This window comes from Borostomias antarcticus (assembly GCF_949987555.1).
Source record: "Borostomias antarcticus genome assembly, chromosome: 7".
NCBI classification, from domain to species: Eukaryota; Metazoa; Chordata; class Actinopteri; order Stomiiformes; family Stomiidae; genus Borostomias; species Borostomias antarcticus.
The window spans coordinates 1457618-1482698 of record NC_140240.1 but is presented as its reverse complement, the minus strand read 5'-3'; the positions used below and the strand labels follow the sequence as shown (position 1 = coordinate 1482698).

At 44.8% G+C, this 25081-nt stretch overlaps 3 protein-coding genes across 3 annotated transcripts; 1 reads left to right on the top strand and 2 right to left on the bottom strand.

Annotated features, from left to right (window-relative positions):
* Positions 1–1514: 1514 nt before the first annotated feature.
* Positions 1515–3002, bottom strand: LOC311311151 (tubulin alpha-1A chain-like; the record flags this gene model as incomplete). Its single annotated transcript, XM_084440801.1, has 3 exons — positions 2846–3002; positions 2612–2760; positions 1515–2495 (listed from the first exon to the last, which is right to left on the bottom strand). Exons 1-3 carry the CDS (start codon positions 2964–2966, stop codon positions 1515–1517), a joined length of 1251 nt encoding a protein of 416 aa, XP_084296927.1. The 5' UTR covers positions 2967–3002.
* A 5626-nt stretch (positions 3003–8628) lies between these two features.
* Positions 8629–10120, top strand: LOC311311227 (tubulin alpha-1B chain; the record flags this gene model as incomplete). The annotated part of the gene is made up of 3 exons (XM_084440908.1): positions 8629–8789; positions 8875–9023; positions 9140–10120. Exons 1-3 carry the CDS (start codon positions 8669–8671, stop codon positions 10118–10120), a joined length of 1251 nt encoding a protein of 416 aa, XP_084297034.1. The 5' UTR covers positions 8629–8668.
* A 2564-nt stretch (positions 10121–12684) lies between these two features.
* pmela (premelanosome protein a) lies at positions 12685–18943 on the bottom strand (the record flags this gene model as incomplete). The annotated part of the gene is made up of 12 exons (XM_084440947.1): positions 12685–12838; positions 12977–13067; positions 13169–13374; positions 13613–13715; positions 13887–14183; positions 14332–14583; positions 15576–15872; positions 16013–16174; positions 16284–16415; positions 16506–16652; positions 16748–16843; positions 18940–18943. The coding sequence occupies 12 exons, from the start codon at positions 18941–18943 to the stop codon at positions 12685–12687; spliced, it is 1941 nt and encodes a 646-aa protein (XP_084297073.1).
* Between the last annotated feature and the right edge of the window lie 6138 nt (positions 18944–25081).

Genomic DNA, 25081 nt, shown 5'->3' with positions numbered 1-25081 from the left:
GATCCTATCCCAACCCCAACCCTTATTCTAACCCCAACCCACAGGGACTGGAAGAAGGACACCAAAATTAATCCACCTATCTCCACTGCACAAGTAGAGTAGCGGTGAAAGCAAAGAGACACAAATAGCATATCTAGTATGTTTTGTTCCTATTCAAATCAGTGTGTCAAACTGTGTCAATGTCCAAATATTTATGGACTTAACTGTAGGCTATTCTTACCTCAGTGCACTAAACATTTTTCTTAGTTTGTACATTCAGTATTTGAATTTAAGCCAACTGTGGTGTCTAGAAAAATATATACAGCTTCACTTAAATACTAGAGGTGCAATAGAAGAGCAGCTTCATACTAGAGGAGCAATAGGAGAGCAGCACACCCCAGATACCAGATGAGTTAGTACATCCACGCAGTGTCTGAGAATTCATGACTTTCGCAGTCAGCCCCCCTTTTAGTCCAAAGATAGATGGCTATGCCCATTAGCCCTGCCACACACACACACACACCCACACACACACACACACACACACACACACACACACACACACACACACACACACACACACACACACACACACACACACACACAAACACACAGACACACATACTGTACACGCACACACACTTTCAGACTCTGCTGGGTCATTAAGGAGTGTCACTGGTCAGTGATTAATGAGAGAATGTTCTATAATCAATACTTGTTCATCACTCTGGATTCTGACACGGCTTCTAAAAAGGCTATATTTCACCGTGGGTGATATGGCTCTGCACCTCACTGGACACACAAATAAATAACTGATTATGATACATTGCATGCGGCACTACAAGTATGGACAGATGGGAGCGTACTTGACTTGGTGAGAAGTGTGAGGTTTAAATGAGACACAATACAGGACTCTTTAGACACACAAATCACATCACTGAGAGTTTAAATCACAGGAGAGGGCTAGTTTCTGAGTCTCCCAGACCACAAGAGTGAGAGAGAGCTAGGGTTTCTGATGGCTCTTCAGTTTGTCTCTCAGTGGTTCAACAACATCACACAGTTCAGGAGGACCAAGGTTGTGGATGATCATCTGTCAAGTGTGAAGATGTGAAACTGATACAGATGGCACATTTGTTTGAAATATGCACTATAATGTTACCTATTAGAGATAATATATCCTTCCATACAAATGTATGAATGTCCACATTTCTAATACAACTTTTGTAGTATGAATACTGAGATTGTATAAGGAATATCACTATAAATTATCTACTAATGGACTGAGTGACTGTATTGTTGGACGGAAAAACACAAGGTAAACAATCTTTATTGATGAGACTTTTATTGGGCTTCCACCTTAAAATCAAAGATAATTGACAGACAAAAAGACCCTCTCAACACGTTTATAATGACTTTGTTAGACTAATGCCGTTCTGAATGGAGATCCTGCTGAGTCATAACACTGGTTCAAGGCGGAGTTGTAAGATCATTAGAACGCTAAGGAAAGGGAAGAATTTGGCATGGAAATTGAGAAATCAATATTCCTCTCCCTCTTCCTCTCCCTCTCCTTCAACGGAATCAACACCCACCTCCTCATAATCTTTCTCCAGGGCAGCCATGTCCTCCCTGGCCTCAGAGAACTCTCCCTCCTCCATACCCTCACCTACGTACCAGTGCACAAAGGCACGCTTGGCGTACATCAGGTCAAACTTGTGGTCAAGACGAGCCCAGGCCTCTGCAATAGCAGTGGTGTTGCTAAGCATGCACACAGCCCTCTGGACCTTGGCCAGATCTCCACCAGGCACCACAGTGGGGGGCTGGTAGTTGATACCAACCTTGAAACCAGTGGGACACCAATCTACAAACTGGATGGAGCGTTTGGTCTTAATGGTGGCAATGGCAGCATTGACATCTTTGGGTACCACATCGCCACGGTAAAGCAGACAGCAGGCCATGTACTTGCCGTGACGAGGGTCACATTTCACCATCTGATTGGCTGGCTCAAAGCAAGCATTTGTGATCTCACCAACTGAGAGCTGCTCATGGTAAGCCTTCTCAGCTGAGATGACCGGGGCATAGGTGGCCAGGGGGAAGTGGATACGGGGGTAGGGCACCAAGTTGGTCTGGAACTCTGTCAGATCAACATTGAGGGCACCATCGAATCGGAGAGAGGCGGTGATTGAAGAGACAATCTGACCGATCAACCTGTTAAGGTTGGTGTAGGAGGGGCGCTCGATATCGAGGTTCCTACGACAGATGTCATAGATGGCCTCATTGTCCACCATGAAAGCGCAGTCAGAGTGCTCCAGGGTGGTGTGGGTGGTCAGGATGGAGTTGTAGGGCTCCACCACAGCAGTGGACACCTGTGGAGCTGGGTAGATGGAGAACTCAAGCTTGGACTTCTTGCCATAGTCAACAGACAGGCGCTCCATCAGCAGAGAGGTGAAACCAGAACCGGTACCACCTCCAAAGCTGTGGAAGACCAGAAAGCCCTGGAGCCCAGTACACTGGTCGGCCTAGAGACAGAGACAGAGGAAAGAAACCATTCATATTATTGTTGAATAAAATGTGAAGACATGTAGAATCTAAGTCAATAAGAATAAGAGGACACGTAGGTTTCTTGGTGTCTCACCAGTTTGCGAATCCTGTCCAGAACTATGTCAATGATCTCTTTGCCGATGGTGTAATGCCCACGGGCGTAGTTGTTGGCTGCATCCTCCTTTCCTGTGATCAGCTGCTCAGGGTGGAAGAGCTGGCGGTAAATCCCACTGCGCACCTCATCTAGAGAACAAAACCAAAGTGCTTAGTTTAAGAACTCAGGACCACAGTGAAGAACCACAGAATTGTATCTCTATATTCATCTCACCAATGACGGTGGGCTCCAGATCCACAAACACAGCTCTGGGGACGTGCTTGCCAGCTCCAGTCTCGCTGAAGAAGGTGTTGAAGGAGTCGTCTCCTCCTCCGCGTGTCTTATCACTGGGCATCTGACCGTCCGGCTGGATCCCATGTTCCAGACAGTAGAGCTCCCAGCAGGCATTGCCAATCTGGACGCCAGCCTGGCCCACGTGGATGGAGATGCACTCACGCTATTTTAAAAGAGAGAGTATAGTAATTTAAAACAATTATCACCAAAACTATGAAACTTAAAATTTAAAAACCTTAAATTGAAGATGAACCGAGAAAAATCAGAAGTCACATTTATGGAAGTCAAGAGAACATTTGAGAATGAGAATCCAGGCTATTCTTTATAGGTGTCACCCTCCTATGGCCTAAAAACTGTTACAGTATCATTCAACATGTATACTTGGAAATGTAGCTATGTAAGATGAGCAGAGCAAATCAAAGATCCACACAATTAATTTTCTTATTGCAGTATAGTCTATATGCCTACAATAGTATTTCTAGGCTTTAAAATGGTTATAATAGCCTACAATATGCGTTACACGAGGCTAGACATTACCATAACGGTTCAGATTAGGGGCAATTCAGCTTTTTAAATGCACGACACACCATCTCCTGATCTATTTGTCGCTGTTCAAAAATACCCTCTTTCATATTTTCATACTAGCCTATTATACCTTTAATATTCGTTTTGATTTATGAAAGGATTATCTTGTATAAAATGAATAGGCATGTAGTCCACGCTAAACCCTTCATCATCATCATCATCAGGTCATCCACATACCCTACTGTATTTATACACCGCGTTCAACTCTTTGTTGGAGCGTTTTGTGATTTGTTATATTAAGAATAACACTAACATCCATTCGAAAGATAGGCCTATCGAATATTTATTACACAGACACTATTGTATGGTAGGCAACATTTTCTATAGCCTATTTCAAATACAGCAATACTAGAGAAAATAATACCTTTTTATTAATATTGAAATATTGGGCTCACCATTTTGATTGCTTTGAGGGATGGATCTGCAGGAAGATGAAGGAATGGAAGCACCCTGCTCCTCTAGCTCGCAGCGCGACTACTGCGGGAGGAAGGGGGCGGGGCCTCACACACTGTCTACAGACAGCTCACACAACTACACAAAGACAAAGGAGAGCCTGGATTAATTGGGGAAAAAAACGTATTCATTCTTATATTTTAAATTCAAAATATAATATATTACAACACCAGTCTCTAATACAGCCTTGTGAGATAGGCCTTATCGTACTTGATGCATGATGCTTCCTGTTGACATAAGCCTATATAGGCTACATATAGGACTGATTTGATGTTCATCACCTATAGTCCTTTAGCTCAGCCACAGTAGATTATAATCTAAAGGACTAAATGACCACAGGTGATTTGATCTCCATGTGGACATACAGTATCTATTGAGGCTAAGCTAAAGTACCTCACTGATGTAACTAGGAAGCTGTCTTGTCCTTTAGGCCACTTGCTCAAATCACATTGAAGTAGCCTACAATTCCCTCTCATACGCGTGCACACACACACGCACGCACACACACACACCCACACACGTCCAAACAAAGACTGAGCTTTAATTCTGTGAATTAAATATTTAATGCCAAATGCCCTTTGTTAATGAGTGTTCTTTGAGTTATCATCCTCAACACAGCATGCTGGCTCATCCAGAACATTACGGCATGCTGGCTAGTCCATAAACACAGTGCTCACAGTGTTCGATTGCATTTGGATTAAACATTGTCAAATGGATGAAGATGAGGCTACGTTATATTTCACAGCATCACATCCCTCTGGAAAAGATCTGCATTGTAAATTGAGATTCTACACATTGTCTCGTTCACCCAACAATGCAGAGATTGCCTCAATACATTACCTCAGAAACCCATCCCATTAGATCATACCTTATATCCTACACAGCCTATAGTGTCTGCTCTTTACAACAGCCCCCTCCTACACCCCCCTCCACAAACCACACACCCTCCTCTCCTGTCTAGGGGGCCGTGGTGGTATTAGGGAGTGTCCCAGCCGCTGCCCTACGCCTCTCTTTGTTCAGGATTTTGCTGCAGTGACGTCATGCTCCTCCTCTGCAGTTGTCATGTGACCAGTGTGTCGCCGTGTCATCAGCACATGCGAGCAGCCTCAGCTGTCTTGTCTCACAGCACATGGCCTCCCAGTCTGATGTCTGGGTGACCTGTCACTCCCCTCCCCTTCCCACACACAGGCCCACCATAACATGAATGCCACTGAGAGGGGATTAGAGAGATGTGTGTGTGTGTGTGTTTGTGTGTTGGACAGCTGCATTAAATGATTTCCCCCTGTCCCACTCACATCTCTCTGTCTGACTATAGTACAAAAACTGCAACATGCCATCCTAGCCCAACGCCTCCCTCTTCTGGATGGGAATTGGTCAGAGCAACGATGAGTCTCCCCAGAAATACACTACAGTGCCATCTGATGTCGTCTGGGGTAGGCGTAGTCTGATGAAGGCATAGTCTAACAGTCAACGAAGTCTAAAAGGGCGAAGACTGAGTGATACACATGTGTGAATGGCTTTGTGCCAGGTTACCATGATCTCTGTCTAGTCTTCCTGGTTCACATCACAGGCTTGGCTGTGCAAAGGGCCTCGAGCCTCCTGGATATAGAATAGGCCATAGCAACATCTGTCAGCCCGCTGTTTAAGATGAGAGTTGCTGGGTTAAAAATCCACATTCATGTCCTTGTCTTGTGTCTTAAATGTAGTTTCATTTTGTGTCTCTGCAGTCCTTTGTTTTTGTTTGTCTCTTTTTTGTACCCGGGCTGCGCCCCGGGCTGATGTAACAGTTGGTTGGGGGGCGCATTATAAATAAAAATAACATAACATAACATGATATCAAGGGTTAATGTATTTTTCATGTAGATATTTGAAGAAATATAGTAATAAACTAACGTAGACAGACAGACAGACAGACAGACAGACAGACAGACAGACAGACAGACAGACAGACAGACAGACAGACAGATAGATAGATAGATAGATAGATAGATAGATAGATAGATAGATAGATAGATAGATAGATAGATAGATAGATAGATAGATAGATAGATAGATAGATAGATAGGCCTACTTTATTCATCCCCAGTGGGAAAATCGCTGTGTTACAGCAGCAGTAAAAAGGGACAACAAAAAGACACAATCTAGATTAAAACAAATTTCACAATAAATATACAAAATACTTAAGTCGTCTCATCCTCCTTGGCTGTAAAAGTATCTCACTCAAACCGAGCTAGGACTGTCCAGGAGCGGTGAAGCCATCTTCAGGTCTGTGAACGCCTGTCTTAATGTATTCATGTACTGATGCATGCTGGCCCCGCCCTCCTTGCGACACTACAAAAACAAGCGCGCCACAGCGTTGGAGGCTAGTTACTACATCGACTCTTAGCTGTCGGATAAAGTAACTTCAACCGAAGAGAATATACGAGAAAAACGGTCTCCGTTCGTGTAATAGCTACATTCCTGTAATACCCCTCTACAACATAAGACATGGTGAGTAGCCTGATGTTTGTCATTGTGGTGATTAAATTAATAACTGCTGTATTCGTTCATCATGGCATCGCCCACTTATCCATCTATCTAAATTAATCAGTCTTCATATTTGGTGGTATTACACCACGGTTGGATAGACTATTGTTTTACATTATAAACATAATATGATTTGGCTACCAATGATTTTGAGGAAGATATTCACAGAAGCCTGCATGGTTGCATACACAGGCGACTTCATCTACATCCCTAACAAATCATCTCAATGATATATGAAATATTTATTTTCTTTTTCGACATTGGCTATATAGCCTATATTTCAGACAGCCAAGTCTTAAGGCTTTGATACTGCCGCCATTAATTATGTATGGGGTTGCAAGCACAATATCTGTGGTTATCTTTTAGAATTTGGTTTTCTTTAGTGGGCATAAATGACCATGCAGCAATAATAAATACATATGAGTCACGTACGAATACTAATGCAAATTGTGTTAAATATGCAAAGTCTGTGACGGAACATTCCAGTTTTCCTGCAATCGGTTCCGCTTTTTGATGCCCGATGGAATCTGGCGTGTTCAAGCGTGACGCGCCCACATCGACATTCTCCACTATAATGAGCTTTTATCCAATTGGGCTATTGCGAAGAAATCATAGAAATCAAAGGTCCAACGTCCATGAATGGATAGGATTTATTGGGGGAGGGGCATTCAGTAATTAAGAATAGCTATAGCCTATTGTCTTAAGCCTCTAATTCAATATTATTGGACCCAGATCGGATCATAAACCAGGCTTAGGCTATGAAGTGAAATAATTAGCCTAGGGTAAAGTGTCAATTGTTAGGCTTGTAGCCTAATCACAACCTACATTGTCAGTGGGGGATGGGAAGGGGCATCTGCAGCCTGATATGCTGGCTAGGGTGTTATTCCTGGAGGTGGGGGGGGGTTAAGATGCTTTTAAGCCCTATAGCCAGCATGTGACAACCACAATGTAGACAATTAGATATCCAAAAGCCTGCATCATAGAGTGGTTGCATTGATTTACATCAGTGAGGCTAGTTAATTAATGATCAGTCATTTATGAAGGGGAGATCTTATTGCAAATGCTGATGCAATTACTTGCTGGTCCTCAGTTGCTTAGCAACAGAGATTGGTCTGGCAGCATATGGGTTGGCGTAAATCCCTCGGTAACAGCAGGGTGGGGCTGGTGGAGAGGGGGAGTGGTAGTAACAGCAGGGTGGGGTTGGTAGTAACAGAAGGAGAGGGGGGGTGATGGTAACAGCAGGGTGGGGCTGGTGGAGAGGGGGGTGGTAGTAACAGCAGGGCCGGGGTGGTAATAACAGGAGGGGGGATGGTTGTAACAGCAGGAGGGAGGGGATGGAGGTAGCAGGGAGGATGGTAGTAACAGCAGTTGATGGGGTGATGGGGTGGTGGTAACAGCAGGGTGGGGTTGGCGGAGAGGGGGGATGCTGGTGTGATTCGTCATCGTCTGTACTGTAGTTCTCTCTCCTCTGCTCCCTCTCACTCTCTCTCTCTCTTTCTCCCTTCCACTCTCTCTCCCTCTACCTCTCTCCCTCCCTCTTTCTCTCTCCCTCTGTCCCTCTCCCTCTCACTCTCTCTCCCTCTACCTCTCTCCCTCCTTCTCCCGCTCTCTCTCTCTTTCTCCCTTCCACTCTCTCTCCCTCTACCTCTCTCCCTCCCTCTTTCTCTCTCCCTCTGTCCCTCTCACCCTCCCTCTCTCCCTCCCTCCCTCTCCCTCCTTCTCCCTCTCTCTCTCTCTCCCTCCCTCTCTCTCTCTCCCTCTCTCTCTCTCTCCCTCTCTCCCTCCTTCTCCCTCTCTCTCCCTCCCTCTCTCTCTCTCCCTCTCTCTCTCTCCTCACAAGCTAGAGTTCAGAGCGATGCTTCACCATGGCACCGTTCCCACTCTCTCAGTCCTATTCTCTCAGTCCGTCATTCACAGAACAGAGAGTGATTGTCTGAAATGGCTGCTTGCCCTCATGGGGGAAATGCAACCTTACAGTATTACACCCCCTTTATTCCCTTTTGTCAGAAAGGATTTCAGAAATGGAACATCCCTCAAAAAGCATTTCCTGTAGGAGGAATCAGATTTTAATCCTGTTTTCTCTTCTTTTCTCTTCAGCGTGAGTGTATCTCCATCCACGTGGGCCAGGCTGGCGTCCAGATTGGCAATGCCTGCTGGGAGCTCTACTGTCTGGAACATGGGATCCAGCCGGACGGTCAGATGCCCAGTGATAAGACGATCGGAGGAGGAGACGACTCCTTCAACACCTTCTTCAGCGAGACTGGAGCTGGCAAGCACGTCCCCAGAGCTGTGTTTGTGGATCTGGAGCCCACCGTCATTGGTGAGATGAATATAGAGATACAATTCTGTGGTTCTTCACTGTGGTCCTGAGTTCTTAAACTAAGCACTTTGGTTTTGTTCTCTAGATGAGGTGCGCAGTGGGACTTACCGCCAGCTCTTCCACCCTGAGCAGCTGATCACAGGAAAGGAGGATGCAGCCAACAACTACGCCCGTGGGCACTACACCATCGGCAAAGAGATCATTGACATAGTTCTGGACAGGATTCGCAAACTGGTGAGACACCAAGAAACCTACGTGTCCTCTTATTCTTATTGACTTAGATTCTACATATCTTCACATTTTATTCAACAATAATATGAATGGTTTCTTTCCTCTGTCTCTGTCTCTAGGCCGACCAGTGTACTGGGCTCCAGGGCTTTCTGGTCTTCCACAGCTTTGGAGGTGGTACCGGTTCTGGTTTCACCTCTCTGCTGATGGAGCGCCTGTCTGTTGACTATGGCAAGAAGTCCAAGCTTGAGTTCTCCATCTACCCAGCTCCACAGGTGTCCACTGCTGTGGTGGAGCCCTACAACTCCATCCTGACCACCCACACCACCCTGGAGCACTCTGACTGCGCTTTCATGGTGGACAATGAGGCCATCTATGACATCTGTCGTAGGAACCTCGATATCGACCGCCCCACTTACACCAACCTTAACAGGTTGATCAGTCAGATTGTCTCTTCAATCACCGCCTCTCTCCGATTCGATGGTGCCCTCAATGTTGATCTGACAGAGTTCCAGACCAACTTGGTGCCCTACCCCCGTATCCACTTCCCCCTGGCCACCTATGCCCCGGTCATCTCAGCTGAGAAGGCTTACCATGAGCAGCTCTCAGTCGCAGAGATCACAAATGCTTGCTTTGAGCCAGCCAATCAGATGGTGAAATGTGACCCTCGTCACGGCAAGTACATGGCCTGCTGTCTGCTTTACCGTGGCGATGTGGTACCCAAAGATGTCAATGCTGCCATTGCCACCATTAAGACCAAACGCTCCATCCAGTTTGTAGATTGGTGTCCCACTGGTTTCAAGGTTGGTATCAACTACCAGCCCCCCACTGTGGTGCCTGGTGGAGATCTGGCCAAGGTCCAGAGGGCTGTGTGCATGCTTAGCAACACCACTGCTATTGCAGAGGCCTGGGCTCGTCTTGACCACAAGTTTGACCTGATGTACGCCAAGCGTGCCTTTGTGCACTGGTACGTAGGTGAGGGTATGGAGGAGGGAGAGTTCTCTGAGGCTAGGGAGGACATGGCTGCCCTGGAGAAAGATTATGAGGAGGTGGGTGTTGATTCCGTTGAAGGAGAGGGAGAGGAAGAGGGAGAGGAATATTAAAGTGAATTGTTTCATCTTAGTCACTTAGTCGCACGCTTATCACTGGTCAGGCCTCAAAATGACTCACTTTCCTTATTGGCATAGGAAACAGCTAGCGAATCCTACCACATGTCATAGGTGAACACATTTGTTCTGAAAATTGGAGAATGAAATGTGGTAAAGCTGTGTTCATGGAATGTAACACTATTGAAATGATTCAGTTTATCTTCTGACCATGATATGCAATAAATTATTGAAGGAGCTTTGTTTCTTGTGTCTTATGTTAAGTAACTCTGAAAGATGTTCAACAAAGATGAGGGAATCTCATTCATTATGCCTTTTCCAAGATTGCATACTGGTTTCAATGTTTTGATCTAAACAAAGTACCAGTAGCTACTGAAGTCACATAATGTAAATGGACTGCACTTATATAGCGCTTTTCCACCTTAGCGGCACTCAAAGCGCTTTACAATGGCCTCTCATTCACTCATTCACACACACATTCACACACCAATGGCGGTAGCTGCCATGCAAGGTGCTAACCTGCTCATTGGGAGCAATTTGGCGTTAGGTGTCTTGCTCAAGGAAACTTCGACATGTGGACAGTTGGAGCTGGGATTCGAACCACTGACCCTTCGATCACTGAACGACCCGCTCTACCAACTGAGCTACAGCCGCCCCAAGATAAAACTGATAACATACACAGGGGTGAAAGGTCAGCCAGCATCAGTCGACCGTTATGTTCGAGCACGGAATGAATCCCAAAAACTACAGTCATGCTAGAAAGTCTGCACACCCCTTCACATTTTTCCACATTTTGATACGTTACAGCCTTATTCCAAATGGATTAAATTCTTCTTTTCTCATAAATCTTCACACAATACCCCATACTGACAAAGTGAAAAAAGATTTTTGGAAAATTTCGCAAATATATTACAAATAAAACACTGAAATAACATGTATATGTATTCACACTCTTTACTCAGTACTTTGTTGAAGCACCTTTGGCAGCAATTATCTTTTTGGTCTTTTTGGGTATGTAACAAGTCTTCTGTATGTTCTTGGCACACCTATTTTTGGGCAGCTCCTCCCATTCTTCTCTGCAGATCCTCTCAAACTCCACCAAGTTGGATGCAGAGCGTCGGTGTACAGCGATTTTCAGGTCTCTCCAGAGATGTTCAAATGGGTTCAAGTCTGGGCTCTGCCTGGGCCACGCAAGGACATTCACAGACTTGACCCGAAGCCACTCCTTTGTTATCTTGGCTGTGTGCTGAGGGTCATTGTCCTTTTGGAAAGTGAACCTTCGCCCCAGTGCGAGGTCCAGAGCGGTCTGGAGCAGGTTTTCTTCAAGGATCTCGGTGTACTAAGCTGCATTCATCTTTCCCTCTATCAGGACTAGCCGCTCCGTTCCTCCTGCTGAAAATCATCCCCACGTCATCATGCTGCCACCGCCATGGGACCTGTAAAGCTGCAGACATTTTTCTGTACCCTTCTCCAGATCTATGCCTTGACACAATCCTTTTTATGAGGTCTGCTGATAATTCCTTCGACCCCATGACTTGGAGTTTGCTCTGACTTGCAATGCCAACTGTGGGATCTTATATAGGTAGGTGTTGGCAATCCCCAAGTCCCACAGGTGGACTCCAATTAAGTTGTAGAAACATCTCAAGCAGTACCAGTGGAAACAAAATGCACATTAGCTCACTTTTGGGTGTCATATCAAAGGGTGTGCACACTTTTCTACATAAGACATTTGACAGATTTTAATTTGGCTATTTTGTGTAGAACTTTACTGGACCAAGCCATATAGGACACCATGAGGGGATGCCATGAGAGCAGAAGGCAGATTTCAGTTGTTCAAGTGACGAATGCATATACTTGACATTAATTATATACATATACATGACAGTAATTATATAGATATCTGTCAGGAAGTAGATTATTATTCTGAGGCATGTGTCTCTTGATCCAGATCAGTGGATAATGAAAGTGGGAATGCAAGAATGACTTGGACTGATGATGCTTTATTCTGGAAGGTTAGTGAGTTAGTTAACATTATTCATGTAGTTACTGTATTTACTGTATTTTAAATGTCTCCTTCTTGCAAAGAGGAGGTAAACGGGATGTTATAGAAAATTCAAATTATTCAGTTAGCGAGGACGTTAATGTGTGAGTTGTTACAAATAAACTACAGGAAACAACAGAATAAAAAAAGAAAAGTAGAAACAGAATAAATATCTACTTTTTAACAAGTGCACACTGTCAGAAATATAACAAACATTCTATTTTGAAAGTGTTTACATTTTTCCATTCATCAAAGTTGCTTCCAGTGCCACAATACAACTTAATACATTACATGGGATAGGCATACTGTACTAGTGTTTCTGGAGGTGTGTGTGTGTGTGTGTGTGTGTGTGTGTGTGTTTCACAGTGCGTTTTATTAGTTTTAAAGTGTACTGTATGTTTTTAGTCATGGAGATTAGGAGTTAACGTGTTTGTGGGTATGTATTTTGTGAATAGGTAGTTTTTAGATTCAGAATCCGAATCCATGTTGGCATTCACACTAGAATCCATCGTGTTGGCGTTCACACCACCCGCCCCTGCAGCAGCGGACGGCTCTCTCCAGGCGACTGGCGGCTCAGAAGGTTCCACAGCAGCATTGGCACTGAGGAGAACACAGAGCTGCTTCCGCTGGTGCCCGCTGGTTCCTCTCTTAGGGGACGGTACTGCTTGAACCGCCTGATTGGTGGAAAAAGTAACAGCATTTATTTTTCACTGAGCCCCAACGATCCCTGGCCTTCCCATTGGAATAGAAATCTGAAGTATAATGAAAATGTGGCCTTTTTTTTTTCTGTGGTGGAATAGTATTTCACTCACCTGTAGGTCAAAGCAATGGTTCCTATAGCACAGACAATAACCAAAACACCCAAGATCATAGCCACAGAGCCTGCTCTGGAGGTGTTGGAGCCTGCAAACAAAACACACAGGTTTAGGAAGAGTGACAGAGCAATTCAATAATATTCACTACACGTCTGGCAGTTGCTTCGAACGTCTGTCTCTGTCACTCACCTATTGTGACGCTGACCCTGGCACTGGTCACCGCCAGACTGACCTCATTGGTCAAGGACACGTTGATGCAGAATACCCCAGAGTCATTGAAGAGCTGGCGAAGGGTCATCTGGCACTCCGGGGTGGGCGTCACGGCGGTGCACACGCTCTGTACAGGCGTGGCACAGTCGGCGTCCGAGATCACCGTGCACACCTCATCTGGCAGGCTGTGAGGATGACGTGATATGGTGTTGTGATATGATGGATGGTATTAAGTCATTTGTATGTATTTGAAACGTGAAATCATCCTTTGCCAAGATACTGACCTTCCTTGGCAGGTGATGGGTAGGGTTAGGGTTAGGTTTAGGGTTTGATACTGACCTTCCTTGGCAGGTGATGGGTAGGGTTAGGGTTAGGGTTAGATTAGGGTTGGGATTAGGGTTAGGTTTAGGGTTTGATACTGACCTTCCTTGGCAGGTGATGGTGAGGTCCACAGCGTTCTGCTCCCCCTCAGTTGTGAGGGTCACCACATTAGCCATCCCGGTGATCTCCACACTCTCAATACCCTCTGGTGAGATATTTCAGGAGAGGTACACTGAGTAGTCTGGTTTAGCCAGAACATTCTCCACACTATGCTAGACATTCAGTGATCACTACCTGCAAACTGAGGTCTAAATATGTACGTCGTAGGCTATTAGAAATTGTTCTTGAGGTAAATTGTAATGATGTATTAGCTCACCGATGATTTCCACATCAGTGGCGAAGGAGCCGTAGCGGTAGACCATACAGCCGTTAGCCACCTGGCCACCTGCGCCTGCCTCCACATCAGCCTCCACCTCGGCCCCTACTGCGGCTTCGCCCTCCACCGTCACCTCGGCCTCTACTGCGGCTTCGCCCTCCACCACCACCTCGGTCTCTACTGCGGCTTCGCCCTCCACTGCCACCTCGGTCTCTACTACGGCTTCGCCCTCCACTGCCACCTCGGTCTCTACTGCGGCTTCGCCCTCCACTGCCAACTCGTTTACTGCTGCTGGAGCTTGGAGAGAACATGACATGAAAGACCATTAAATCAGTATCATTCATGTTATTATAACCAGTTTGTTTTAATTATCAGCATGCCATGATCATGTTTTCATCATTTGACACTTGCTTCAATTAAATCAATAAATCAATTAAATTATCACCTGCAGTGGCGGCAGCCTCGTTGACTGTCTCTATGACTTCAGCCTCAGCCTCTCCCTCCAGGACTTCAGCCTCAGCCTCTGTCTCCAGGACCTCAGCCTCAGCCTCTGTCTCCAGGACCTCAGCCTCTGTCACAGGTACAGCAGGCACGGCCTCCTCCAGAGCTGCAGCCTCCGTGGCCACAGCAACAACAACATTGTCAGCAGGGGCCATGGTCTCGGCCAGGGCAACCTCGGCCGGGACGGAGGCTGGATCTTCCGTTGCAGGGAGAGCAACAACATACTCTGGTTCTGGGGCCACTTCCTCTGCACCTGTAGCTAGGTCTGTGTCTGCAGCTAGCTCTGTGTCTGCAGCTAGCTCTGTGTCTGCAGCTAGCTCTGTGTCTGTAGCTAGGTCTGTGTCTGCAGCTAGCTCTGTGTCTGTAGCTAGCTCTGTGTCTGCAGCTAGCTCTGTGTCTGTGGCAAGGTCTGTGTCTGCAGCTAGCTCTGTGTCTGTAGCTAGCTCTGTGTCTGCAGCTAGCTCTGTATCTGTAGCTAGCTCTGTGTCTGTAGCTAGCTCTGTGTCTGTAGCTAGCTCTGTGTCTGTGGCAAGTTCTGTGTCTGTGGCAAGTTCTGTGTCTGTAGCTAGCTCTGTGTCTGTGGCAAGGTCTGTGTCTGTGGCAAGTTCTGTGTCTGTGGCAAGGTCTGTGTCTGTGGCAAGTTCTGTGTCTGTGGCAAGGTCTGTGTCTGTGGCAAGTTCTGTGTCTGTGGCAAGTTCTATGTCTGTGGCTAGGTCTGTATCTGTGGCTAAGTCTGTGTCTGTGGCAAGGTCTGTGTCTGTGGCAAGGTCCGTGTCTGTGGCAAGTTCTGTGTCTGTGGCAAGTTCTGTGTCTGTGGCAAGTTCTGTGTCTGTGGCAAGTTCTGTGTCTGTGGCTAGGTCTGTGTCTGTAGCTAGCTCTGCGTCTGTGGCTAGGTCTGTGTCTGTAGCCAGGACAACGCCCAGGGTAGAGGAAATCACAACCACTTCTGGAGTGGCAGCACTGGGCATCACTAGATGGAAATGCAGGAGACATACACGTTACTTATTGCTTGTGTCTGTTTCATTTTCATATCTGTCACAACTGATTTTTAAAATATTGTCATTGTGTGTTTTGAGCCAGAAAGCCGAGCTGTTTGTAATACATATTTCATATTTGAGTCCAGGGTTCAATCCCTACTTTGCTTAATCTGTCATAAAGTACATAAAGTACAGTGTTAATGTTCCTCACGTGTCGGGTTGACGGAAGTGGGTTCGGGACAGCCGCTGGGAATGCTGGCCATCAGGACCACCTTCGGCCTGAAGGTGCCGGGAGTGATGTATGTGTGCGTTACGCTGCGCTCTCTCGAGATCAGAGTCCCGCTGTTGTCGCCAAAGTCCCAGTTGAAGGTGATGTCAGAGGCGCAGAGGTACTGGCTGGGGTCGTGGAGGCTGACGCTGAAGACCACGGCTCGGTTCTGGATGAAACGCTGGTCGTCCTGGTTGATGTCGTTAATTTGGCTGAGACTCACCGTAAAGGGGATTTGATCTGACACAACGACAAGAGATGAGGAGTTGGAGGGATTTAAAAATCATGCAGTGGATTTGAAACCACGTCGTGAATTACACTTTGAGGTCGTCGCAAATTACACTTTGAGGTCATTGTAAGACCTTGTTCGACCTGCTCACCTGTGATGCAGAACTTTGTGGAGGCATAGACCAGAGGAATGAACTTATTTTTGCCCCGGCAGTGGTAGACGACGACCTCCATGTTGTAAGACCCCAGGGGTATGTTGTCTGTGCCAATAGTCAGGGAGGCGGAGGGGCCATCTGCTACCTGCCAGTACCGCCCTGAACAGTAATTACAACGTTATAGATATTAACAAGTGTTTCCTAATGCACTGTGATGCTTGTATCTTATTCACTCTACATGAAGCTATAGTAAAAGAGCTGTCTTTACCGAATGCTTTCCACACATACACGAAGCGGGGTTTCCTGTCAGATGTCCCGAATGAGCTTCCATCGGGAAAGACTCCATTTAATTCCTGGTCCTGGTCGGGGAACACGGCCTGTCCCTTGCGGACTTGAGTCCCTAGGAAAGGTCAGGAGCGAGTCAGACATTTATCAGACAATTGTTTGAAGTCACATCTCTGATGATGTTGTACATGGAAGGTGAGCTCACCATTGACGGAGCAATTACGTGCCCACACCACCTGTCCATCGGGAAGCACTCTCTGGGTTTGTGGGAATTTAAGGTCGATGTTGAAGGTAACCTTGGCTCCGGTCAGGGTAGGGGCGTCATTTTTTATATCAAATGTAACTTGTCCCCCTGGAAAACAATATGAAATCCATAATGTTAATTCAGATTGTCTTTTGACTTTCAAGAGAATTAATCCTAAATCTTATGGTTGTGAGGAAACCAACCTGCCCAACAATTTCTGTAGCGGGAGTCCCCATCTTTCCACACTGGGTACATCCGTGAGTTCCATGAGCGATAGCGTGTGAAACATTTTTTAGACTCTGAAAGAAAAATGGCAAAGCATTGAAAGACTCCTTACAACTGTACTTATGCTCCCAAGTGAAAAAAGAAAGATCATCCATCCATCTTGTTAAAAGGACATCACATGCTATCTTCTACATGATTGATCCTTTAAACGTTTCAAATGCTCCTAAAAATTGATCTGGGATTTTAGAATTTGCAATAAGGCACTTAAGAGATTTATTGTAAAGGCTCTGGGAGTTGGCATTGAGAATTTGTAATTAATCAGGCTAACACATTTTTTGGACGAGAATTACGCAAAAACTACCTGACTGATTTTCATGAAAGTTGGTGGAGGGGTGTAGCATGGGCCAATTTAGAACCCATTCAATTTTGGGGTGGATCCGATTCACGGGGTGGGTCCACAAGCCACCCAAACTTGGCTGGCCATTCACCTCAATTTTGGGGATTTGGGGAGCAAAGAATTCCCCCCATTCATTGTCAATAGCGGGAATTGAAACGGCCATATCTCGACATGGAAAAGTCACCGGACATGGGATTCGGACCGGCATAAAACTTGACCTAACCAATGCAGCAATACCAAACATGTCCTGCTCGAAGGCACGGCCATGCGCAGAGAGACATAAAATGCATTCATGGGTCGGGGTCTTTGCTCTCTGAGCACCATTTCTAGTTACTGCAAGAACTCCTTGAATCGTCTGGTGAATTTTTGTTCAGACTTATATGCAACACCACCATGAATTTTTTTCCATAACATATTCAGTGATGGGCCACATTTTTCTGTTGTTGATCCCAAAACTGTAACTGTAAGAGAAACGTAATTCTGTAAAACGAATCAAAAGGAGTTGTTTGATGGAGGGGACTGAGATGGGCGAGAGTGGAGGTATTTCTGCTATGGTTTGGGAGAGGGGGTGGGGGAGTGAGCGAGCTGGGGGTTCCACGCACAGGGAGTCACATGGCCTTGCAATCCCCCTCAATCTCTTTCATGTGACTGTCAGTTGAGCACCAGCAGTCATACTCCCAACTGGGAAAATGAGGGAGCTCAGACTTCAAGACGACCTAGGTGCTCAGCGCATGCTCTGTGTGTGTATGTGTGTGTTGATGCTCTGTGTGTGTATTGTATGTGTGTGTTGATGCTCTGTGTGTGTATGTGTGCGTTGACTCTGTGTGTGTGTGTGTGTGTGTGTGTGTGTGTGTGTGTGTGTGTGTGTGTGTGTGTGTGTGTGTGTGTGTGTAAGCTCTGTGTATGTATGTCAGAATCAGAATCAGGTTTATTGCCATTCACATATGAGGAATTAGCTTTGGACTATTGGTGCATTGTGTGTCTATGCATGCTCAAAAGTGTGTGTGTGTGTGTGTGTGTGTGTGTGTGTGTGTGTGTGTGTGTGTGTATGCATGTGTGTGTCCTAGTTGTTTGACAACACCCATCCAAGCACAGACATCAAATATTAGGCCTTACATGACAAATATTATGAAAAATGAATGTATGCTAACAACTACATGAATACTTTTCAGAGCTTTTGGGCACATACTCTGAATCACAGTCACATAAACTAGTTTTGTGTAGGCCTATATGATATAAAACAATGAATTTTGGTAGTCTTACAATTGCTCAACAACAGTTAGTAAGTAAGTAAGTATGCACTCGATGACAAAAGATGTTACGCTAAAGTACAAAGTGCAGCTTTTAAGCTCGGGCTTCCACACAGAGCTTAGAATAAAAGTGACCATTCAACAGGCTTATAGATATTGCATAAATGGAAGACCAATATCACCCTAATTTCACCACTGAGAAGCCAGCTTGTTCCTTTAGCATTAAAACCAAGTATGAAATTGATAAACATTTGCTCATCGGTCACACGTAAATAAAGTTCTTTGAATGACCCATCCGTTAAATTTAGAACGAACTGGAGTTACATTTCATCTTGACAACTCACTTTTTGCATCTTATCTACACATATAGTATTTAAGTTATTAATTACATGTACTCCATACATTTAATAATTCAAGCAAGAGGTCTCATCATGCAATAATACTGTTCCTACATTTCCTCCCTTCTCATGCTGCCTCTACATCCTTACTTCTCTCCTACACAGCTATCAACAGATGTACTCACCCATGTCTGGTCAAACTCAGTCATAGATGAATCTATATACCCAGCTGTGTCTGGTCAAACTCAGTCATAGATGAATCTATATACCCAGCTGTGTCTGGTCAAACTCAGTCATAGATGAATCCATATACTCAGCTGTGTCTGGTCAAACTAAGTCATTGATGAATCCATATACTCAGCTGTGTCTGGTCAAACTAAGTCATAGATGAATCCATATACCCAGCTGTGTCTGGTCAAACTAAGTCATAGATGAATCCATATACTCACTTGATGCAGCTGCCGATGAAAGAACTATCACCAGTACCACCAGTAAGCTCCTCATTGTGTATTCTTGAATGTGAGTCCTCTTTCTAAACCCAGTTCCTTATCCCCCAGCCCTAAAAACCCAGAACAGCTACCAGAGAGACTCTAGAAATGTTGTTTGATTTGCTTTTAAAGAGGATTCTACCCTGAATTACCATAAACTTGCCTCTCAGCTCTGACATCACAGGGAGTTTGGAAATGGGACCTGCCCACCCAGGTTAATAGTGTAAAGAGATGGATAAAAACATTACTGGACCATTTATTTGGCAAAAAGATATATATTTACATTCAACTATGTTTACATGTGATATCTGAATAATATTTCCTCATTTGAAATATATCAACAAATCACCATGTTCTTCTAAGATAGTTTTCAGCCAGTTACAATGCTTCACAATCACCAGAAATTAATCCTCTACCAGGGACTTCTCTGTTTAGACATAATTTGACACTAACATGAAATTCATTTGCAAGCAGATTAAGGCCTACAATGCACTATAATAAATGGTTTTGGATCCATATTGTTGGACTGATTGCAAAGGTCAGATAATAGGCTATGTGAAGGGTGTGTACTAGTTATTTTAGAGTAGCTATAGTAGCCTCGACCCTGGGGAAAGAGGATTCTCATAGCTGCTTCCCCAGGGCTAGCCTGACAGAGTGGGATGTACATTTCATAATGAGCAATATATTTCATTCAGCCTTACTGGATATAAATAAGCAATATTTCCACTGTGACATATGTTCATATGTTCTAATTTTATGTTAAGATAAGACTTAAGGACATTTTGTCAAATTCTGACAGAGAATGTATTGTTCTGTACAGTGCCAGCCTGCTCCGGGTGAACTCATACAGTGTTATGAGCAGTAGTCACGCTCGCCTTGACGTACGACCAGGAGTCACGCTCGCCTTGACGTACGACCTTCTCTATCTGTGCACGGGGATCACAAGATGAGGGTGTGGCTATGGCAAATCAATAGCATCCTTATATTTCTCTACTTTTTTCTATGCAACCATTCTCCCTTAGGCTGCCTGCTGAGTATCTGCTCCTGGCGGTCCCCACACCAGGACACTCGTGTTTGCTGTACTACTGGGCTGGTCTTTGTCCCTCCTTCACATTCTTTTCAAACAAATGAGCACAAGACTGCAGAATCCAAATTCTAGGAAGTTACTGGTGACACGTCTTCAAGTAAAATAATGAAACTGACTAATCTATCTATCTATCTATCTATCTATCTATCTACCTATCTATCTATCTATCTATCTGTCTGTCTGTCTGTCTGTCTGTCTGTCTGTCTATCTATCTATCTATCTATCTATCTATCTATCTGTCTGTCTATCTATCTATCTATCTATCTATCTATCTATCTATCTATCTATCTATCTATAATCAGAATTTGCTTATTGCCAACTAGTTTTTCAACATATAGTAATTTGTTTTCTTCATGGTGCATAACATGGAGACAACATTGGACAGGGTGCAGGGTCGGGGCAGGACAGGACGCAAAGGCAGGACAGTAAAGAGCAGTACAAAATACAAATGCAAAATAAAAACAGTAAACAAAATGTAGTGCGGCCATTGTATATATACAGTGAGTGAGCAAAGTGTATTGTGTATGTGAGTGTGTACATGTGCGTGACGTGATATGAGTTCGGTGCGTCATGAACAGTACATTCAGTGGTCATGTGCAATTGACAGAGAGATGAGATCATGATTGACGTGTATGGAGTCAAAATGAGGCCAGAAAGCATTGTAAACATAAGTGAAGTATTGTAAACGTAAGTGAAGTATTGTAAACAAAAAAATATGAATTGTAAATGTAAGTGAAGTATTGTAAACGTAAGTGAAGTATTGTAAACAAAAATTATATAAATAATCACTTAATTATTAAAAAATAAAATAAAAATTGCATTTACGATACTTTTTTGCGTTTACAAAACCTTTTCTGCGTTTACAACACTTTTCTGCCTTTACAATACTTTTTCTGCATTTACAAAACTTTCTTGCGCTGCAAAACATTCTGGCCTCTCTTTGACGTGGGGGCGGGGTTAGATGAGTGGCGTGTCCAGAGAGGAAGAGGCGGGGTTTCGGGATGCCCACCGCCATATATAAATCAAAACCATAGAAGAAGTCCAAAAAACGTTGAGCAGCGCCATGGATGTATTGAGCAGCGCTCATATGGCGGTGGGCATCCCGAAACTCCGCCTCTTCCTCTCTGGACACGCCACTCATCTAACCCCGCCCCCACGTCAAAGAGAGGCCAGAATGTTTTGCAGCGCAAGAAATGTTTTGTAAACGCAGAAAAAGTATTGTAAAGGCAGAAAAGTTTTGTAAATGCAGAAAAGGTTTTGTAAACGCAAAAAAGTATTGTAAATGCAATTTGTATTTTATTTTTTAATAATTAAGTAATAATTTATATATTTTTTGTTTACAATACTTCACTTACGTTTACAATACTTCACTTACGTTTACAATACTTCACTTACGTTTACAATACTTCACTTACGTTTACAATTCATATGTTTTTGTTTACAATACTTCACTTACGTTTACAATGCTTTCTGGCCTCATTTTGACTCCATAGACGTGACCACGTTTTACTGAAGAACAATGGATGAAAGGGAAACCATGTGGACTCCCTGGAGACGCGGTTGGCATGCCTGACATGGTTTGGCCATTCAAGCGGCCTTACGAGTGAGTTCATACTGCACTGCATGTGACTCCTCATGTGCTAAGTAGCCTACAGTGCTAACGACTCCTGGAGGCGCAAATCCTTCCACAGCACCTGACCCACTACACTACAGCGCGGGCACTCACACACACGCACACACACACACACACACCACACACACTGTATGCATTCATGCCCAGTGTCTCGACATATAACTCATCACACACGAGGATGTAGCCTACACAAGGTCTCCTAAGGTCATACCACTTCAAACATGCAGCATCTCTGGATCTACAACTAATTGTGATATATATATATATATCTTTTTTTTTTTTTTTTCTTTCTCAGAACAGTGGCCCATATTGGGCGGTTTTTCGGGGCTCCCCGCAGGTCGGGCCATGGGGCCCTTAGAGTGACATTAGGGTAGACATCGCGGCCATTTAATGCTTAAAAATGTATTGTTGCAAGCATCATTGACAAATACAAACACGTGGCTCTGTATTGGGCTAGGCTACGAGTGCGTCTCCTGGCATTCTTCTGCGCAAAGTCCTGTAGTCTAGAACATTCTTTAGATCTAGACTCTCTAATACTAAGGATTGATAAACCAGAGAGTCTCTCTTGCGACATTGTGCTCCTCAAATATGTCTTTATTAATTTAAGTTTTTAGAAAGATCTCTCGGAACTGGCAACAGTCACAGGTATTGTTAAAAACTATTTCAGTGCTGTGGCAACATCGGGGATAGGCCTACTTGGCAAAATGAACTGATTTTGAATGAGCGGGGTATTTGCAATTGTTCCACGCTCAATTTCCTTTATAGTAGGCCTTTGAAGCATTACGGTGGGACAGGATCTGGAAAGGAAACTCGGCTAAGTTGTCTTTATAGCCTACTGGGCTGGTAAAGCACTACCACTGTAACGATCTATAATTTATGTCCTTGTCTTCTGTCTTAAATGTAGTTTCATTTTGTGTCACTGCAGTCCTTTGTTTTTGTTTGTCTCTTTTTGTACCCGGGCTGCGCCCCGGGCTGATGTAACAGTTGGTTGGGGGGCGCATTATAAATAAAAATAACATAACATAACATAAGAGCAAACAATAATTCCAATGTAATCCGTAGCCTACTCGTACCCTTCTGGTTATAGCCTAGGCTACTGTGAGCAGTGCTGATAGGCTATATGGATAATACAACTTTCTATTATTCTACCTGAAGCGTGAGGCATGGCTAGCTGGCTCGGCTGTAACAGGGCTGTGCTGTCTGTCTGCCTCGACTCGGAGCTGACCGGGGGGCTGCTAGCGGTGGCCGGGCCCGGTGGGGAGCTATGGCTCGGTTGTAATGGGGATGCGGGCCTGGCTGGGTTGTCTGTCCCCTGCCTGCCTGAAGTCGGAACTGACCGGGGGGCTGCTAGCGGTGGCCGGGCCCGGTGGGGAGCTTTGGCTCGGTTGTAATGGGGATGCGGGCCTGGCTGGGTTGTCTGTCCCCTGCCTGCCTGAAGTCGGAACTGACTGGGGGGTGCTAGCGGTGGCCGGACTGGGTGGGGAGCTTAGGCCTACTGCCGATGCCTCTGCAGTAGCACTAGAGTCTATCTTTGCTGCCTGCTGGAACAATGATGTTGTTGTTGGTAGCTTTTCCCTCTCCCGTTCGGCTTTAGTTTTTACCAGCAACGCAATTTATGTAGGCTAATGAACTTTAAATTAGCAATGCTTCCCGCTTTGTTCTGCCCAGCATGCCAATGAGCATTTATGATCAGCCGGCTAGCCCTATCACAGGTGTGTAAATAATTATTAGAATATAGGTCTACACTTGACGGGGGGCCTCATAAGGGAAGGGGGCCCGCGCTCTGCGCCCTGTTCCCGTTACGACTTTGGAAGAAGGGTAAAAGGCTACAAAATGTAGCCTAAAGGAGAAAATAAATCTAGTGGGGCCTCCTAAGCGCCTCCGGTATGCCAGTGTCTCAGGATATTTCTATGTGCCACTAATAATGACACTCAAATGTGTCCTTTTCTGACTCCACCTTCTCACTGGAGCCTAATGGGGACTGGAGTCTGCTCTGGGATCAGGCAGTCTCCAATGGGATCACAAGCCAGAGGAGTAGAATCTGCTCTGGGATCAGGCGGATCCACGGTCAGCACCCCTAAGAAATCCCAAGAATGTGAACTTAATCAGGATCAAGAGGTAGGCTATAACTCCTGTGACCCTAAACAAACTTCATGGCACACAATCCTATTTCATTCGTCATTTTCTAGTCTCAATGGTTTTGAACCATGTAGTCAGATGCAATCATCTTGATAGGCCTATATTTTGGCAATAGACATTTACTGATTCATATCTGACTGGTAGACGTGGGAGAGACGAGATGGGCTTCCAGCTAGGAGTTCCTCTATTCCTTATATCCTAGTAGCGGTGCTTTGCTGAAATCCCATCTGTCCGTAGCTCCGCCCAGAGCAGTACGTCACTCAGACCCTTTGTTTTGGTTGAACCGTCATATGATCGGTCACGTGGTCATGCCAGACCAGTAAGGATATTATTATAAATGGTTATTATAGATTCTAATAGTAGGTTAAGGTAATATATGATATGAGAATGAAAATATACCTGGATGGTATCTTCCTCCATTCATAACATTCATAACCAACCAATAGTCTATATCATTATCAGGATATCATGTGAGGCTTATTTTAGTAGCCTACTATTTTGATGTGGAAACCAAAGAAACCTTTGAAAAAAACTATTTGCCTTCTGATTGATTGATTGATTTTATTTATTTTTAAGACAGGGACAAGGTACAGTAGACATTTATCCTATAAAAATAGGGAGAGATGCACTGTACAAGGTTATAGCTAGACGGCTAATTTCCACCCGCAGTCCCTGGGCAAATAAATATACAGTCTTAAAATAGTGGGGCAAATAGTACACAGTGGGAAAGTTACATACATGCTATGATCTCAAAATGTTTTCTTAAGTGTCGTGAGGGCCACCACTAAAGGAACCTCATAGTTGAGCAATCCTTTGCTCCACACGTCCTCACAGCCGGTGAGTAGAATCAACGGGCCGTACCGCGGTGCAGCCCGGGTCAAATAAACAATCTAACCTATTGACGAGGCGGGAATTGGCGGGTTTGGTGACTTTGTTTGTTTGTTTGTGAAAGCGGAGTCCCGCCGGTGCACACAGGATCC